Source organism: Sesamum indicum, linkage group LG12 (assembly GCF_026168435.1).
Source record: "Sesamum indicum cultivar Baizhima isolate 11 linkage group LG12, ASM2616843v1, whole genome shotgun sequence".
NCBI lineage: Eukaryota > Viridiplantae > Streptophyta > Magnoliopsida > Lamiales > Pedaliaceae > Sesamum > Sesamum indicum.
In genome coordinates, this window is record NC_142668.1 from 7,791,741 (window position 1) to 7,809,519 (window position 17,779).

Below are 17,779 nucleotides of genomic sequence, written 5' to 3' on the forward strand. Positions count from 1 at the left end.
ATTCTATGTGTGAACAACATTTTTAAATATCATTGATGCGTGTCGTTTTAGCGTGAGTCCAGTGAACTCAGACTCGAACGTTGGGCCTGGATTGTTTAGAGGAGAATACAAAAGAAAGAGACTTGTAAAACAAAACGTTAACACTCTGAATACTGGATTTGAAGTAATAATTCAAAATAAATAGAAAGCGTTAAAAGAATGAGATGTAATGGTAGAAAAATAGAGATAGATTGCTATATGAATGCTTAAGCGTAGTAGAGTAGTAGCCAAATTTTCATAGGATGAAGGTATCCCTGCCCGGGGATAAGTCCTCTTTTTATAGCGGAGTGTCCTCCTTCATTAAGGAACCGATAGGACCTCCTCTTCTGATTGATGTATGGATAAAATTGGTTGAAATAAGGCTTGATCAACTCCTATGTTTTAGGGATCATGTCGCTGGAATTACGATTCAAGTGATGGAGAGAGTCCGAGGCGGAGGGGAACTCTCAGTCCGCAGAGAGTTTGCTAGGTGCAAGAGTCCAGGCTCTTGAGAGAAGCCTTCCCCCAATGCATATTTCAAGTTGGTAAAAGAAGGGGGCATACGTGGGAGGTCTGAATGCACGCCACGTGGGTCGGAGGGTGACGTATAAGAGAGAGTAGGGTTGACTGTCGGCATTTGGGCTATGATCATTGGGCTCTCCAGACGGGCTTCCTCCCTCGCTAGAATTGGGGCCAAAAGATAGAGTGTTGGGCCTCTTAATCCGTTCGTGGTCCGTAATTCACTGGGCTATACCCATCAATCATTTAAAGTAAAATATTTACAAAATTTTATTATCTTATACAACATATATAAAACATAATATCAAATTTATAAAAAAATAGTAAAAATGACTAAAAATTGAAAAAATAATTATTAAAAGATAATGAGAATGGAAAGTTAATAAATAAATTAATAATTAAATTAAGTATTAAAATTAAAAAATCAAAATAATTGAGACACTAGTCCACCTCTTTTCAATTATAAATAGTATAAAATATTGATTATGTTATAATAATTACTATCAGTTATATAAAAATAAATTGGGAGGAACAATGATATGGTTTTGAATCATACTAAATATTCTAATTGAAAATTAATAATTACCTTATATCAAACTATACTAATTTTAGAAAGAAAATCACTTCAAAACTTTTGAAATTCGTCTCTTACAAATAATTATTAGAAAATATTCTTCAAAATCTTTCATTAATACGACAATTAATTCTCGAATTTTATTGATCATATAATAAAATCAAAATAATCGACTATAGCTATTTATTTTCGTAACTTTGAAAATCATAATTATTTATTTATTTTTCTATTATCATTTTGGCTTTTTAAAATATAAATACATTATAATTATCATTAATTATTTTTTAGAAAAAAAGTTACTCGTGAATATATTTAAAAAAAATTCTATTTCCCCCCAAAGAATATGTAAAATAACACGTGAAACTTTTTTGTTTATTTTTATTTTTTTTAAAAAAAGTGGAAATCACTATCCATGACACTATTTGTCACTGTGCCAATGGTCCATTCCAAAACATTGGCGAAACGATCGCGTTGACCACACTAATGTCGGCGCCTACAACTGATGATTTTCAACAGACATCAAGAAATTGTTGGGGACAAGGAACAGCTGTAAACGTAAGGAGCCCAAGATCAAGGCAGCGGCAGAATTGCAGCGCCGCCGGAGTTTTGTGAGATTCTTTTTTGCAGAAATTCTTGGTGGGATTTCCCTACTTTACTTTCAAGAATCAGGAAAACTGGATTTGTTTGGTTGATTTGGGAGGGCTGAATTGCTGGAATTTTGGCGGGACAGCAGCGGTTTGGGCGTTTTCTTGGCGGTCTTTTTCTTCCTTTTTCGCTTCAGAATTTTAGGTATGGATATTCTTCCGGAGGAGTCTGAAAGTGAGCTTGTTGGAGTTTGTTTGCTGTTATTTTGGGTGGAATATTGAATATCGGTACGGGGATGGAGTGGGTAGGCTGGGGTGTGGGGAAGTGATTGAATGTTTGGAAATGGAAGTTGGTAGTCAGTTGGCCTTATACATGAATGATCTTGTCGCCCTTTTATATCTTGTAGAAGATATCAATTGCCTTTTTCGTTTTTGTTTTTGTTTCCTTTTATAGCAATTTATGTTTGTGAGGATATTATTTTCTTCTTCGGAAGTGTAATAATATGGGGTGTATTTTTTCTTGGGTCGGAATTCTGATTATTGTTTTACATTTTGCAGTCACTTTTAAGCACAATTTATTGATCTAATGAAGGATTGCCAAAAGAGATGGAAACCAAACAATACAGACAGTGTAATTGCAGCATTAATGGGCTTTGATGAATTGCGCCCTCAGCAACCGTCTCCTGAGAAATGCAGAGTACTGTCCGACACTTATGTCCGCAAGGCTGCTTCTGTAGGTGCAAGACCAGGGAGTTTGATTTCAGTTCGGCGAAGGAATAAAGAGATTGTGCATGGAGCAAAGGGTGCATCTGGAGAGATATCCAAGTTTAAGAATGATAATGATCTTGACATTAATTCGGGTGATACTAAGGTAAAAACAGGTATAAGAAGCCCAAAACCTGCTGGCATTTCAGTCTCAGACTCACTGTCTGGAGCCAGCTATGATGACAGAAGATCATTCGGCAAAAGAATTGAGCACCGTGCTCTAGGAAATGTTCTGGGATATCGGCAGAAACTTGAGCCTGACTTGATTGGAGATCAGCTTGGTGAGCTTGGTATTGATTACACAAACAAATCATTTAAATTTCCGCCAGAAATAATAGATAAGCCTCGGCTTTTCCCAACTAGCACTGGTGCATTCAAACAAGAGTTGGAGAAGGTACCATATAATCTTGCAGATGTAAAATTGGATCGACGTTCCAGATCAGGATATAGAGAACAGAGGGAGTTAAGGCATGAAAGCCAGAAACACCACCATGAGCTAACATATAAAGAGCTATCAGTCAATAGTATTGTGTCCCCCGGACGTAGTTGTATTCCATGCACCCGAGCTAAAAACAGAAACCCTCTACAAGAAAGACACAGAAGCAAATTTGAAGATGTGTTGGTGCTTTCTTGTCCTGGTGAAAATGATTATAAAAATTACGGGAACGATCAACATCTATCTCTAGGTCAATCATATCTGCCCAATGAATTGAAAAGGCAAAACTTTGAAAGGTGGAAAACAGCAAAATCGGTTCAAGCAATTGGAATTTCTAGAGGGGGCGGAACTCTTAATGAACTGCTTGCTTTGGCTGATAAGAAATTAATGCAAAGAAATTTGAATCTGAGGCTTGGTAGAAATGGTTTACACAGTCTATCGAGTCTGCAGTCTACAAATTCCTCATCTAGTAGTCCTTCAGGTTTTAGCAGCGTAGATGTTTGGGAGGATGACTGCATAAAAAGCTTGCCAGTTTTTGAATTTGAAGCGATAAAACAGATCCTTTCAAGAGGCTGTAACTTGAAGCAAGATGAATCTACTGTGGGAGATAACAAGTTGGAGCAAAAGGTTTGCAAGAAAGATGTCTTAGAACCTAAAGGTGGGAGCAGCCATAAGCAATTTAAGACTTCTTCTGATGTGAATGCCACCATGTTGCCGAGTTCTGAACTCTCCGAGCAGTCTAACTGTTGCTTCTCTAGGTTCACTTCAGAAAATAGTAACCCTGAAGCATACATCCAAGGTTTTCAGGACGAAATGAACAATTGTTCTGAGAATGATACGCATAGAGAAATTGAGATTAGTCAGAGGGTTTCAAGGTTATTGATCAGTAATGTAGCTGCTCCATATACTAATGATGACGCATATGCTAGTGTAGAAGCGTTGGTTTGTTCTAGAACCTATGGTGATACCCAGTCAGAATCAAATCCTGGTATCTTGTCAGGTGAAGGTGGACACTCTTGCTATGTGGAGGAAGTTTCCAGCAGAGAGGTTCGCTCTCTCTCTCTCTCTCTCTCTCTCACTCTCACACACACACACACTCACATTTGATTGACCTGAAACTATTCCTTATTCTTTAATTTTATTCAGTCTTAGCTCTTGTGTTAATGCTCACTACAAAGCCATCAGATGTAAAAAGTTCTGCCTGTGAAGCCATATTTTCTTTACAATTGAATTTAACTTATTATTTGCCCTGCTAAATCCATAGTCAACTGCCACACTGCTGAAAAGTTTCTTGTTGTTGTGTCAGCAAAATGTATATCATTTGTCCCATGATTTATGAATGCTTTTACTCACTTCAATCACTACACTTTGGACGGATCTATGACAACCAAACCATTAGCATATTTCTAGCCAAACCTAGTTGATGATCCATCTCTTATCTGTTGTTCATATATTTAGCGACTCCGTAGCATCATATTTATAAGCTTATTTTGTCACAACTGTATGTTTCATTTAAATTGTGAAAGCTTCCGAGAGATTTAGATGCATGTTTGGGAGCACTTTTGGAATGGAAGTCCAACTAGAAAATGCACTTTCCAATAAGTGCTTGTTGAGAAGTTCTTAAGAATTGATAGAACATGTTTGCTAAAAAGCCACTACATTTTACTTCTTGAAAATGCAATGAGTAAATTTTTGAAAAAGCACTAATTCTGACTTATTGAAAATGGAACCAAAGATGTACCTATTCTAAAAGTCTATTTAATGTTAACCACCATTTAATGTTCACTGGGAAATAGTGGTTTTGCAACAGGATCATCTCTTGCTAATTTGTCAATCACAATATGTGCTCGTTTATTTCTTTCATAAACCCATTGTAGAATAGATATCCTCCATAGACTGGTCGAAGCAATAATGTCTGACTTAGATGGAAACATGCTAAGAACTCTAATTATAATGCTTATTAGAGTTCAAATGCATTATTATCACTTCAATGAGAAGCAGACATATCTTCATTAGATAAATACCAAGTAGATGTTAAGTTTGGCTGCCTAGTAACCTTTTGACCACTCCTATTCATCCAACAAACTGCCACCCCCAGCCGATTGTCCCACCATTTCCTGCCATTCAGCTCTACTGAGGTCAAACCTAGGTCAAACCTAACTTCATGCTGATGTTTCCTCAATGCACATGATGAAACCTCTTATATTGGCGATATGAAAATTCTCTATGAAGTAACTGCTGGCCAGATCAACAAATCCCTTTCATTGGGCTTTTTTGCCACATATTCATCCACAAACGCAGTGACAGGAGTATTTGAAGTGTTACCATGGAAGATTAAATGCAATTGACGTTTTCAGTATACATGACCCTCAGAATAAGCAAAAGCAGTGGTCGGTGTGGCACAGAATTTAATAATATTAGATGATGTTTGGAGGTGATGAACAGCTGTGGGAGGGAATTGTAATTGGCCTTTTTTCAACATGAAGTCTGACAAGTTTCTGCAGAGAATATACTACAATTTGCATCACCTTCTGTTGAAAAGTTTTAAGAATCTCACAATTACTGGTTTCCTCTTTACAGCACGAAAAATGATATATTTTTACTTTGTCATTCTTGTTAAAAAGGTCTTTCTTTTACTATTTATCATGTTTATGTGGCAAAGTTAGTTCACATACAAAGCAATTGTTGAAGATACCTTCTCAATGATGCGCCTTTATTGTTCCGTAGTGTTCTCTAACCATGGAAAGCCCAGTTAACTTGCCTAACCTACTCATTTTTTCCTATGCATTCATCTACTTTTTCCCATAATTTGGTAACTGATGATGTCTATTTCTGCCAACAAGATTACATTTTTTCTTTATGGTGCATCATTATGTTTTATTCTTTTCTCATTTCACTATAACATACGGTTTTCTGTGATGCAGCCATCATTGAATGAATTTTCTGAGGAAGAATCCTCTTATTCAAACAGTTCCAGAATTGTTCCTCCAGAGTTTCGGGACAACCGGAAGAAAACCAATCAGCATAGTCCTAACTCAGTTCTGGAACCATTCAGTGCACAATATTCTTCTGCTTTTCAGTTCTTGGATGGCATAGGTACTGATTATGCTACAGAACTTAACTACTTTTTGCAAATTGGAGAATTTTGGGGCTCAATGATAATATTCTTCATATTGGTGACTCGTAGATCTGCAGTTGCAACTTGAAGCTTTAAATTTTGAGACTGAAGAAACTTACTCTGGAGAGTCTGTGATGGCTGTCTCCGATGATGACGTCTCCGAGGAATGTTTTGGTGATGTCTTCCATGATGCGAAAACAGTAAAAAGGTGGCTAGGAGATGATGAAAGTAGGAATTTCTCTTACCTGGTGGATGTTCTAGATGAGGCTGGTTTTTGTGGTATGAAATCATTGGATCTCGAGACATGGCATTCCCTGGAATGCCCAATAAGCCCCTTAGTTTTTGTGGCACTAGAGAAAAAATATGACAAACAGACGTCTTGGCAGAAGACTGAGAGGCGGCTTCTCTTCGACCGTATAAATTCAGGGCTGATGGGCATTTTTAATCCAGTAGTAAACTTCCATCCCTGTGCAGCATCTATAAAAAGAAACCTTTGTTCCTCTTTGAGACGTGATGACGTTGAAGATGAGCTATGGAAGATGCTAATTAGCCAGGAAAAAGAAACGAGCAAAAGCTTGTCCAACAAGGCTCTAGAGAAATGGTTCGAGCTAGAAGAAGGTACGACAATTATTTGTACAGAATTGGAGAAATCTTTATTCGATGAATTGGTATTGGAGTTAGCTAGTTTTTGGGATTGATGAATGAGATTTTTTCTCCCTCTCATTTTTCGTTTACACATAGTGCTGATTTACGCGCTGTTTGTGTAAGTGTGGTTAGATTGTCCTACACATGTATACGTACAATTTTGGCATTCAAAAAAACAAAGAGTGATGAATTAGCGATTTGGCATGAAATTACTTTCTTGTACATGTCATTCTTCGAAGTAGGCTGTGGAACGGAAACATTAACGTGATCTTAATCAGAAGAAGCTGACAGTTGCGAGTATGAGATTTCTCACTACCGGAATGCTCATATGAAAGAGCGGTCAAGAATCGGCCCTCGGTAGTATCCAAGGGATGTCTGTCTATAAAGACCTTATGTAGGATTGTATCAGAAGTGTCAGTTTGCATTGCAGTAAGGTCGCAACTGATATGCTTGTGGCTTGCAAAGTCCTCCTAGCCTTAGGTTTTTATGTGGCTAGGCTGTGATGATGTATGCTGTCTTAGCCTCTTTTCAGATAATTTGGAATTTTTGATTCACTAGCAAACACGCGCACTGCATGTAAAAGCATTCGTATAACAACGAACCTTAAAAATAAAAGGGCAAAATTAAATTTATAGTCGTGTAATTTAAAATTATCAGTACTTTTTGTTCTGTAACTTTACACGTTTAGTCCTTTTTTTTTTGGCGAATTTAATCTTGCACTTCACATATTTGGTTTTTTTGACAGATTTAATCATACTTTTACAATTTTGGTCTACCATTAAATTTTTAGGCCAAATCATTCCGTCGGAATGTCACGTTGAAAACACCTTATCTGTCACGTGAGCCACAATTTTTATGGTTTTAAACCATCAGCGGGAAGAACTTTTTCCCAACTTAAACCTATTCTTCGAAAGAAGAGGGAAGAATTGCTTGGAATTGTTGTCGTCTTGAACAACTCAAGAATCGTTTCTTAGGTTGTTGAAAGAAGATTTACAGCAACCCAAATATCACAATCATTGCCCTTTGGCATATACGAGGATCCTCCCACAAAAAAAAAAAAAAAGAAAAAAATCACACCCATGTTTGTCGTGTCTTGTTTTCTACAAATGAATCAAAATATAAAAATAAAAATTTATGAAAAAAAAAAAACGTGACAATACCTTATTGTCTTCACATTAGTAGAATCTCTTTCCCGAATTATCATCTCCGAATTATCGTCGGTCCATGAACACTTCAACCGAGCTCACTTCCCACATTTGCAATTCACAACACTTGATCCACAACTTCTTTCACTCATCTTTTCGGTTTCTTTAGCTCGAATCTGAAGTCCAAGTGCGCTGGAGTTGTTCAATAAGACAAAAATTTCAAGCAATTATTCTCTTTTCTTTCAAAAAAGAAAATCGAAGGAGCTAGAATTTAATTTGAGAAAAAAGATCTTCCCGCTGCTTTTAAAAGTCATAAAAACTGTGGCTCGTGCATGTGGCAGATAAAGTGTTTTCAACATAGCATTCTGGCAAAATGATTTGGCCAAAAAATTTAACGATGGACCTAATGTGCAAAAGCATGATTACATCTACCAAAAAATGACCAAATATGTAAAGTACGGAACTAAATTCGATAAAAAAAGAACTAAATGTATAACTAAAAAAGGTTACTGGACAAAATTTACTAATGACATAAAGTTGCAAGAATAAAACTCTAATTTTGCCAAATGAAAATAGGATGGAGAATACTTCATTGTTTACTTGATACAATTACATAATACTTTTTTCTAATTTTATGCGTTTGTTTTTAACTTTTTTTTTTTTTTTGTGTATTTTCATGTATTGCAGCCATTTTTTTTTCCCCGCTAACTCAAAATTTGGTTATTCATGTCGCATTATTTTGATGTTTAATGGATGAAATATTGATAATAAAATGAAATCATGAATATGATTATGATAAGTATTGTTTTAGAATCTTAATTTTTTCATACAAATTTGTTTTAAGCACTATCTAATAAATTTGCAAGTGTAAATGTTAATTTTAATATTCTTTTTAAAAGTAAAGTTTGATAAATGTTTTATGAGCTTTAGTATGTAAAACTTTAGTTCTAGGTGTTTTCAGTAATTTTTCTAAACCTACTAATATTATTTTTTATATAGAACTATTTCCTTGAGGCGGGCGTTTATAATTTTATAATATTTGTGCTAAAATCAACATGCATATATCAACGTTGAAAAGATTAGATGGCAATGCAATAAGTGAAATAACACAACTTCAAAACCACTCACAAGGTTATGTCGACATGTTTAGAAAGATTTTTGTGAATAATTAATTAGATCGAACATCTGTTGAGAATGCTACATCCTTGACGTCTCCAGTGTCTGCTGCTTCTTCTGCTGCTGCTGCTGCTGCTGCTACTGCTGCCCGTGTTGATGATACAGAACTCAACAAAGAAGATGATGAAGTTGCTGGTTTCTTTTTGTTCGATGCCGGGTAGAAGCGTGTCATCCATTACACGCTTCTTCTATCTTTGTGTTGTATTTGTTATGTGGCATACACGTCATTTATTCTGTGGATGATTGGTCCACGTCAAAGCTGAATCAGTTAGGTAGTAATAGACGGTTATGAGTCAGTTGAAGTCTCTGTATTTAACGCAAGTTCGAAACTCATTTGCAGCAGTTCAGTCTGATATTTTTCAGCTATGAAACAGAGATTTCTTCTTGCTTTCTTCTCGTCCACACTCAGCAAACTTTTGATGTTTTGTGAGGTTTTTAACATGGTATCAGAGCCTTCTACGTGAAGGTCTCTGGGTTACCTCATTGCAGTGATTGCATACCTTATTGATTTCGATTCAAAATGGCGGATGAAGCAGCGTCGTCGACTATGGGACATAGAACAGGTGAAGCATCGTCTCAGTACGAGAAGGACATGCTTTTCATTCATCCTTCTGAGCATTCGCAGCTGGCGTTAACATCTTCGCCGCTGGATGGTACAAATTTTTTGGTGTGGCAGCGAGCAGTATATGTATCCCTTGGAACGAAAATGAAGCTAGGCTTCATAGACGGTTCGTTCTCAAAACCAGGGCCTGGTTCACTCATTTTTGAGCAATGGAGGCGCGTCGATCTGATGGTCACTTCATGGCTTTGGAACTTCATGTCGAAGGACATAGTAGAGTCCTTCATGTATTGCAGCACCTCGCGTGAACTTTGGCTAGCAGTGCAGGCGCGATACGGACGAAGCAATGGACCTTTAATATATCAATTGCAGAGGGAGCTCTCTTCGGTCGCTCAGCAGGATTTGAGCCTTACCGCCTACTTGACAAAGGTCATGAAACTCTGGAATGAGCTTAATTGCTTGGCTCCTCCACCAAGGTGTAAGTGTGGAGGATGTACTTGTGGGATTAATGAGGAGATTGATCAACTTGCTTCACTGACGCAACTGATGCAGTTTCTCATGGGGCTTCATGAGGTTTTTAGTAACGAACGCAGTCAGATTCTTATGCTTTACCAACTGTAGAGAAATCTTTTTCAATGGTTTATGCTGTTGAACAACAGAGAATGATACACACATCCATGGAAATGAACACCAATAATGTAGCTTATCAACTATTCTCTAAAGGCAGTAAGAGAGATGATGGAAAATATGCACAAAAGCAGCGAATTACTGCAGCAGAAAGACGAACTGTGGTTTGTTCACATTGCCGCAAACCTGGACATGGGCAGGACACTTGCTTCCAGTTGCACGGAATACCTGATTGGTATAAATCGCTCAATGAAAAGAAGAAAAAGGGGAGAGCTTTTATGGCTAATATTGATGTTAAAGATGAAGGAGTGCCGGACAATGCCACGAGAATGATGACTCAATTGATTCAGCTGCTGACAAAGGCGAATGCTCCCTCGGATCCTATTACTAGCCATGCAAACTTTGCACAATTTGAAGAGGAGTTTGCAGGTAATACTGCTAAGCCAATTGGTATTGATTTAAGCTTTTGGATCATTGACACGGGGGCTACCAATCATGTATGTGCGAACATTGCATCTTTTCATTCATTTGCTAAACCTGCTACTCCACACTTCATCCATTTACCAGATGGTTCGAAAAATGCTGTTACTTATGTGAGCAACGTTCAATTAAACGATGAAATCACACTACATAACGTGTTTTTTGTGCCTCAATTTTCTGTCAACCTAATATCTGTCAGCCAACTCTGTGCTCACACTTCCTTTCAGCTTCTCTTCACTAAAGAATCATGCTTTTTGCAGGACCAGGACAGTAAGAAGAGCCTGGCCATAGCTCATTTGTTCAAGAACTTATACATTTTCAGACCTCATCCCAGTTTTGCTTCTGCCATGGATAGTGTTGGTAGTGGTCTTGCCATGTCGTGCACACAATCTAACAACCAAACTTTGTGGCATCAACGTCTAGGGCATGCTTCTTTACAAGCTGTCAAACACTTCAAAAATATTGTTTTTAGTGTTGATAATGATAAAACTCCTTGTGACGTTTGTCATAAAGCTATGCAATCTCGTGTACCTTTTCCTGTTAGCTCCTCTTATTCTGGTGCTCCTTTTGAACTAGTGCATATGGATTTATGGGGACCATATGCTGCTTCTAATCTCTTGGGGGGTACATACGTTTTAACGTTGCTTGATGATTATTCACGGTGTCTTTGGACCTTCATCCTTAAGCAAAAATCCCAAGTCCCTGTTACCTTGAAGCATTTCTGTTCTCTGATCTCTAACCAATTATAGCGTACCATTAAAACCTTAAGATCTGACAATGGTTCGGAGTTCTTTAATCACGACTGTCAAACTCTTTGTTCTGATTTAGGAATCATCCATCGGTCTTCTTGCACATGCACTCCTCAGCAAAATGGTCGAGTTGAACGGAAACACAGGCATTTGTTGAATGTCGCTCGGCCCTTACTCTTCCAGGCATCTCTTCCCATAAGATTCTAGGGAGACGCCATCCTTACTGCCACATTCTTGATTAATAGAACTCCTAGTAAACTTTTACATTGAAAAACACCTTTTGAATTACTCCATGGATACCTTCCTACATATAACCACTTGCGGGTTTTCGGCTCACTATGTTTTGCTACCAATTTAAATCCTCATAAATCAAAGTTCCATCCTAGAGCCTTAAAGTGTGTCTTCATAGGTTATTCGATGCACCAAAAGGCCTACAAGTTATTTGATTTAGACTCACGTTCTGTTTTGTTTTCCAGGGACGTCCAATTCTACGAAGGAGAGTTCCCTTTCTCGCAGAACGATTCCTCCTCTGATTCCTCGCCTTCGTTGCCTCTAGTTTCACTAGACGTTGATGCGGTTTTGTCTCCTTCCTCCTTGGTTTCCCCTCAGCCTGTTGTGTCTCAGTCCCCTCATTCACAGCATATGTCTCCACTACCATCTATAGACGCTTCCACTCGTGCTGTTTCCCCCGTTCCTCGTCGTTCAAATAGAATTTCTCGAAAGCCAATTTGGCTTGAGGATTTTATTTCTAATGTCACTAACTCTTGCATCATTCATCCTTGTAATGCCGCATATACATACTTTGTAGCCTCTATGTCAATTTTTCAGGAGCCTAAGTCGTATCATGAGGCGATGCAGCATCAAGAGTGGCTCGATGCTATGAAAACTGAAATCACTACTTTGGAGAACAACCATACATGGTCTCTTGTTCCTCTACCAGCTGGAAAGAAACCAATTGGGTGCAAGTGGGTGTACAAAACGAAGTTGCGGGCAGATGGTTCGGTGGAAAGGTACAAAGCTCGCCTGGGGCGAAGGGTTTTTCACAGATAGCCGGGGTGGATTATACGGACAATTTCTCTCCTATTGCAAAACTGATCACAGTGCGTGTACTTCTCGCTGTAGCAGCTGCTTATGGGTGGCCCTTGCACCAGATGGACGTGAATAATGCATTTTTGCACGGCTACTTGGAGGAGGATTTGTATATGGAACCACCGGAGGGATACTCTGTTCAACCTGGCCTTGTTTGCAAGTTGGAGCGATCCCTTTATGGCTTGAAGCAAGCCTCTCGACAGTGGAACGTCGAGCTCACACTTAAGCTTACAGACTTTGGTTTTTCTCAGTTGGCTTATGATCATTGCCTCTTCACCAAGACGACGGATATTGGCCTAGTGGCTCTTCTAGTTTATGTTGATGACATTGTGGTTACAGCCCCATCCTTGGAGCTTATTCAATCTGTCAAGACCTATTTACACGTTATTTTCTGGGGCTCGAAATTGCTTGCAACTCTGATGGTCTCTATCTTGCTCAGACCAAGTACGTTCACGATATCATTCGTGATACTGGAATGGTGTCTGCGAAGTCTGTGAGTACTCTTCTTCCGTTTGGCCTTAAACTTAGTGGGGACTGTGGTGCTCTACTTCCACAACCGGATCAATATCGATGACTCATTGGCCGATTATTGTATTTGGGTTTCACCCGTCCTGACATATTGCACTCGGTACAGCAGCTTAGCTAATTTCTGAATCATCCTTGTATTGCCCATTGGAAGGCCGCGCTACATGTTGTTCGTTACCTTAAGGGAGAGCCATCAAAAGGGCTGTTTTTTCTTGCCACATGTTCCTTTGAATTGACGGCTTATTGCGATGCCGATTGGGCGTCTTGCACTGACTCACGCCGCTCGCTCACAGGCTACTGCATTTTCTTAGGGGATGCCTTGGTGTCTTGGAAGACAAAAAAACAGTCCACAGTTTCACGTTCCACCGCAGAAGCAGAATATCGAAGTATGGCGTCGACAGTTTGTAAGCTTAAGTGGCTTTCCTATTTGTTGTCTGACTTTGGTATCAAATTATCTCTTCCTGTGCGTTTGTTCTGTGATAATCAAGCGGCTTTACATATCATGGCTAAACCCGTTTTCCATGAGCGTACGAAACACATTGAGATTGATTGCCATGTAGTTCGCACTGCCTATAAAGATGGATTCTTAGCTCCTTTGCACATTCGTAGCTCTTTGCAGCTGGCTGACCTTTAAACTAAATCGTTGTCTCTGAAGTCTTTCGCATTCCTACTCGCAAGTTGGGTCTTGTTGCGTTGCACCCTCGTCCCACTTGTGGGCTGTTGAGAATGCTACATCCTTGACGTCTCCAGTGTCTGCTGCTTCTTCTTCTGTTGCTGCTGCTACTGCTGCCTGTGTTGATGATATAGAACTCAGCAAAGAAGATGATGAAGTTGCTGGTTTCTTTTTGTTCGATGCCGGATAGAAGCGTGTCATCCATTACACGCTTCTTCTATCTTTGTGTTGTATTTGTTATGTGGCATACACGCCATTTATTCTATGGATGATTGGTCCACGTCATAGCTGAATCAGTTAGGTAGTTATAGACGGTTATGAGTCAGTTGAAGTCTCTGTATTTAGCGCAAGTTCGAAACTCATTTGCAGCAATTCAGTCTGATATTTTTCAGCTATGAAACAGAGATTTCTTCTTGCTTTCTTCTCGTCCACACTCAGCAAACTTTTGATGTTTTGTGAGGTTTTTAACAACATCACGTGGTGAGGCAAAACAGCTAGAGTTTGATAATCTTGTGTCATGTAATGAGCAAGCTCCCGTTGCATTTGAGATGATGATGAATTCAGGTGATTATGAGCAGTTAAATTGGAAACAGATGATGATTTTCAATGTAGTTAGTCCATATTATTTTTCCTCGTATGATGACTAAGCTGGTCATAGGCTCATAAGTCCAATATTCCACTTGCTTCGGTGTGGTAGGTTTTAGTTCCCACTATGACGGAGCACATGCCAATGACTTATTAGGGTTGTCCGACAAATTTTTGACACTATGTAACATGATGTAGGCTAGCCGTTGTATAGTGGTTGCAAGAATATGTTTGAACTATCCATGGTTGGGAGACCAGTGACATTAAGGCAGAATACAACATACGACATAGATGCTATGATGAGGTGTCTCAATTGACGGGTGAGCTATTGCTCATGATCGCATACTTCCTCCAAATAACTGCAACACGAAAAAGCTGATAAGAGAATTGAGTTTACTGATTGATTTATACATACAGAATTATTTTTTTTGGGTGGAAGTGTAAATTTTATATAGTGATTATTGCAGGCTTTATTGAAACTAAAATCAATAGGTGGTCGCAAAAGGGATGAAAAAGAATGCATCTTGGGGAATGGCGTCAGAGACACATTCCATGTCATGATCCAGTCGACTCAACTGTTGGAAAATAATTGACCCAGGACCATTTATGGTAGGCAAAAACCCACGGCGCAATTCTTCACTCACTTGGATGGTAGTTCGGTCCACGTACCAACCTGACCCGTTAACTCCGACCCACTTCCATAACCCGGCTTCTTAACTCTCTAACCCTCATCCTTCCCTCCAAACCCCCTCATTTCTTCAGCCGATTGTTTTCTTCTTTCTTCTTCAATTCTCTCTCTCTCTCTCTCTCTCTCTCTCTCTCTCCCTTGTTTCTCTAAACACCGTTTTCCATGGCTTTGGAAAATCTTCCACCGTCTTCATCTTCAATGTTCAACCACTATAAATCTTTCTTTTCTAGTTTTGTTCATATACGATAGAATAATACTAGAACCTCAAAAATTTCCTTTGTTCTTTGTGAACATATCATTGATCCTTAGTGGTCTTGGTTGGTTGTGCTTTGGTCCTTGGTCGATCGTGTTACAGTTTCTGTTAAAACTTGCAACCGGTGAGTGAGGTTGCCAGTCTGAGTGGCCGCGGGAGACCCTTCACTGGATTTGGCCTATGAGCTTAAAATACATACTGTTGTTGTTCTTGCACATATATCTAAAGTCATTCATTAAATCTGTAATCGTTGTTATATTAATTTGTATTCCGCTATAATAATTATTTTTACTCTGTGGGCTCACTACGGAGATAAATTCCCAACATCAACACTTCAGTTGCTCCCCTATCGACAAATACCTGCGGGCACATGAAGCACATTGAATAGGGGCTCCGGAATCTCTAACTCATGCTATAGTCGATGCTCGCTCCAGCCTTCAATGGATGTGTTCACCTATATTAACCCTCCAACTAACCCACCAATGGACTCCTTCATTGACTTGGCATTGATGCAACCAAGCCTCTTTAGCACGAATAGGAAGCAACAGACCAGAACCAGGACTGCTTCTCTTTATTTTTTATGTAAATAAATTTATTGGTATTTAATTTTAATTTTAAATTTATATTTACATTATTTGATTTTTAATTTAATTTATTTTACCATTAGTTTTTTATTATGTAGCTTTTATTTAATTTTTTTAGCACGAGTAGGAAGCTCGAGATGTTCTTGGCACGCCCGGCATCGCCTAACCAATCTGTGCGCGTCGGAGAGCATAGTTGGCCAAAAGAAACCTTGCTTGTGGGCTTTTCCCGCTAGGGCCTTTCCTCCGAGGTGGTTTCCGCAAATTCCCTCGTGTATCTCTCGCAGGACATAATTTTCCTCTTCAGAAGTTAGGCATTTTAAGAGGGGCAGTGAGAAACCACGTTTGTACAATTCTCCATCGACCATTACGAAGCGGGATGCTTTTCCTCTCAATACCTTTGCCTCCTTTTGGTTCTCTGGTACGGCTCTGTTTGTTAGGAATCTGACGATATCTTCTTTCCAGCTCGGAGGTATTGAGTCTACGCACATAATTGAGAGAAAAGTGATTTTTCTATTTCGGATGGCTGCCATTGAACTCACCAGTTTCACCAGTTGATCAGCTACGACATTTTCCGTCCTCGACACCTGGACAATAGAGGCTTCTTCGAATTTTTCAAGTAGATTTTTTGCTCTCAACGAATACTTAGCCATTTTTTCATCTCGAGTCTCGAATGATCTTTGGATCTGGTTAACCACCAATTGCGAGTCGCTGTAAATGGTAATCTTCCTCGCCCCGGCGGCTAAGGCTAACTCCCCCCTTGCCAAGAATGCCTCGTATTTTGCTTCATTGTTAGACGAGGGGTATTCCAGTTTTATCGCATACTCGAACTTATCACCTTCAGGGCTCTCTAAAACTATTCCAGCCCCGTTTCCCGTCAACGTTGATGATCCATCGACATGTAGACTCCAGGAAGGCGTAGAGATACCTGCTTCATCATATGCCAACTCTACAATGAAATCAGCTAGCGCCTGAGCCTTAATGGCTGGTCTTGGTTGAAATTCGACACCAAATTCACTTAACTCTACAGCCCACTTGACCATTCTTCCAGAGAGCTCTGGACTTGAAAGTACTTGCTTCAGGGGGTGATTCGTCAGTACCCCTACTTGGTGCGATTGAAAATACGGCCTCAATTTTCTGGCTACGGTGATTAAAGAGAGGGCTAGTTTTTCGATTTGGGAGTACCTGGATTCGGCCCCTTGCAACATCCTACTGACATAGTACACGGGGTGGTGCTCTCTATTTTTTTGTCGTACCAAAACCGAGCTAACCGCATCTCGAAAAATTGCCAAGTAAAGGTAGAGGGTTTCTCCCGTTTTTGATTTTGTCAATAGAGGCGGCGAAGAGGTAAAACCTCTTCAGCGCATCAAATGCTTCTTGGCTAGATTTGTCCCACTCAAATTTTTCCACACTGCAAAGTATTTTGAAGAAATGTAGGCCCTTATCCACAGACCGCGAAATGAACCTATTCAGGGAAGCCAGTTTTCCGGCGAGCTTTTGCACTTCATTGATTGATTTGGGAGGGCGCATATTCATGATAGCGCTGATTTTTTCGGGGTTCGCTTCTATCCCTCTTTCGGAGATCATGTAACCAAGAAATTTTCTCCCTCGCACCCCAAAGGTACACTTAGCGGGATTCAATTTCATGCCAAAAGCTTTTAGGATTTGGAAGCACTCTTCTAGATCCGTGACGTGATCTTGTTCTTTGACACTCTTAACCAGCATGTTGTCTATGTATACTTTCATATTTCGACCTATCTGATTTCTGAACATGTCGTTGACGAGCCGTTGATACGTTGCTCAGGCATTCTTTAGGCTGAACGGCATGACATTGTAGCAGAAGATTCCTTGGTCTGTGACAAAGCTCGTTTTCTCTTGATCTTCAGGCGCCAACGAAATTTGGTTGTATCCTTGATACGCGTCAAGAAAACTTAACATTTCACATCTGGAGGTTGAGTCAACCAGCAAGTCGATTCGCGGGAGGGGGAAG

At 39.4% G+C, this 17,779-nt stretch overlaps 3 protein-coding genes across 3 annotated transcripts; 2 read left to right on the plus strand and 1 right to left on the minus strand.

Annotated features, from left to right (window-relative positions):
• Window positions 1-1,545: 1,545 nt before the first annotated feature.
• LOC105178567 (uncharacterized) lies at window positions 1,546-6,868 on the plus strand. Its single transcript, XM_011102061.3, has 4 exons — window positions 1,546-1,900; window positions 2,254-3,943; window positions 5,821-5,992; window positions 6,084-6,868. Exons 2-4 carry the CDS (start codon window positions 2,282-2,284, stop codon window positions 6,710-6,712), a joined length of 2,463 nt encoding a protein of 820 aa, XP_011100363.1. The 5' UTR covers window positions 1,546-1,900; window positions 2,254-2,281; the 3' UTR covers window positions 6,713-6,868.
• A 2,632-nt stretch (window positions 6,869-9,500) lies between these two features.
• Window positions 9,501-13,643, plus strand: LOC148784825 (uncharacterized). Its single transcript, XM_088876525.1, has 7 exons — window positions 9,501-10,112; window positions 10,199-10,759; window positions 10,907-11,307; window positions 11,872-12,392; window positions 12,497-12,867; window positions 12,924-12,977; window positions 13,164-13,643. The coding sequence occupies exons 1-7, from the start codon at window positions 9,501-9,503 to the stop codon at window positions 13,641-13,643; spliced, it is 3,000 nt and encodes a 999-aa protein (XP_088732651.1).
• Window positions 13,644-13,676: 33 nt separating this feature from the next.
• On the minus strand, window positions 13,677-16,832 carry LOC148784826 (uncharacterized). The gene is made up of 2 exons (XM_088876526.1): window positions 15,960-16,832; window positions 13,677-13,799 (listed from the first exon to the last, which is right to left on the minus strand). The coding sequence occupies exons 1-2, from the start codon at window positions 16,830-16,832 to the stop codon at window positions 13,677-13,679; spliced, it is 996 nt and encodes a 331-aa protein (XP_088732652.1).
• Between the last annotated feature and the right edge of the window lie 947 nt (window positions 16,833-17,779).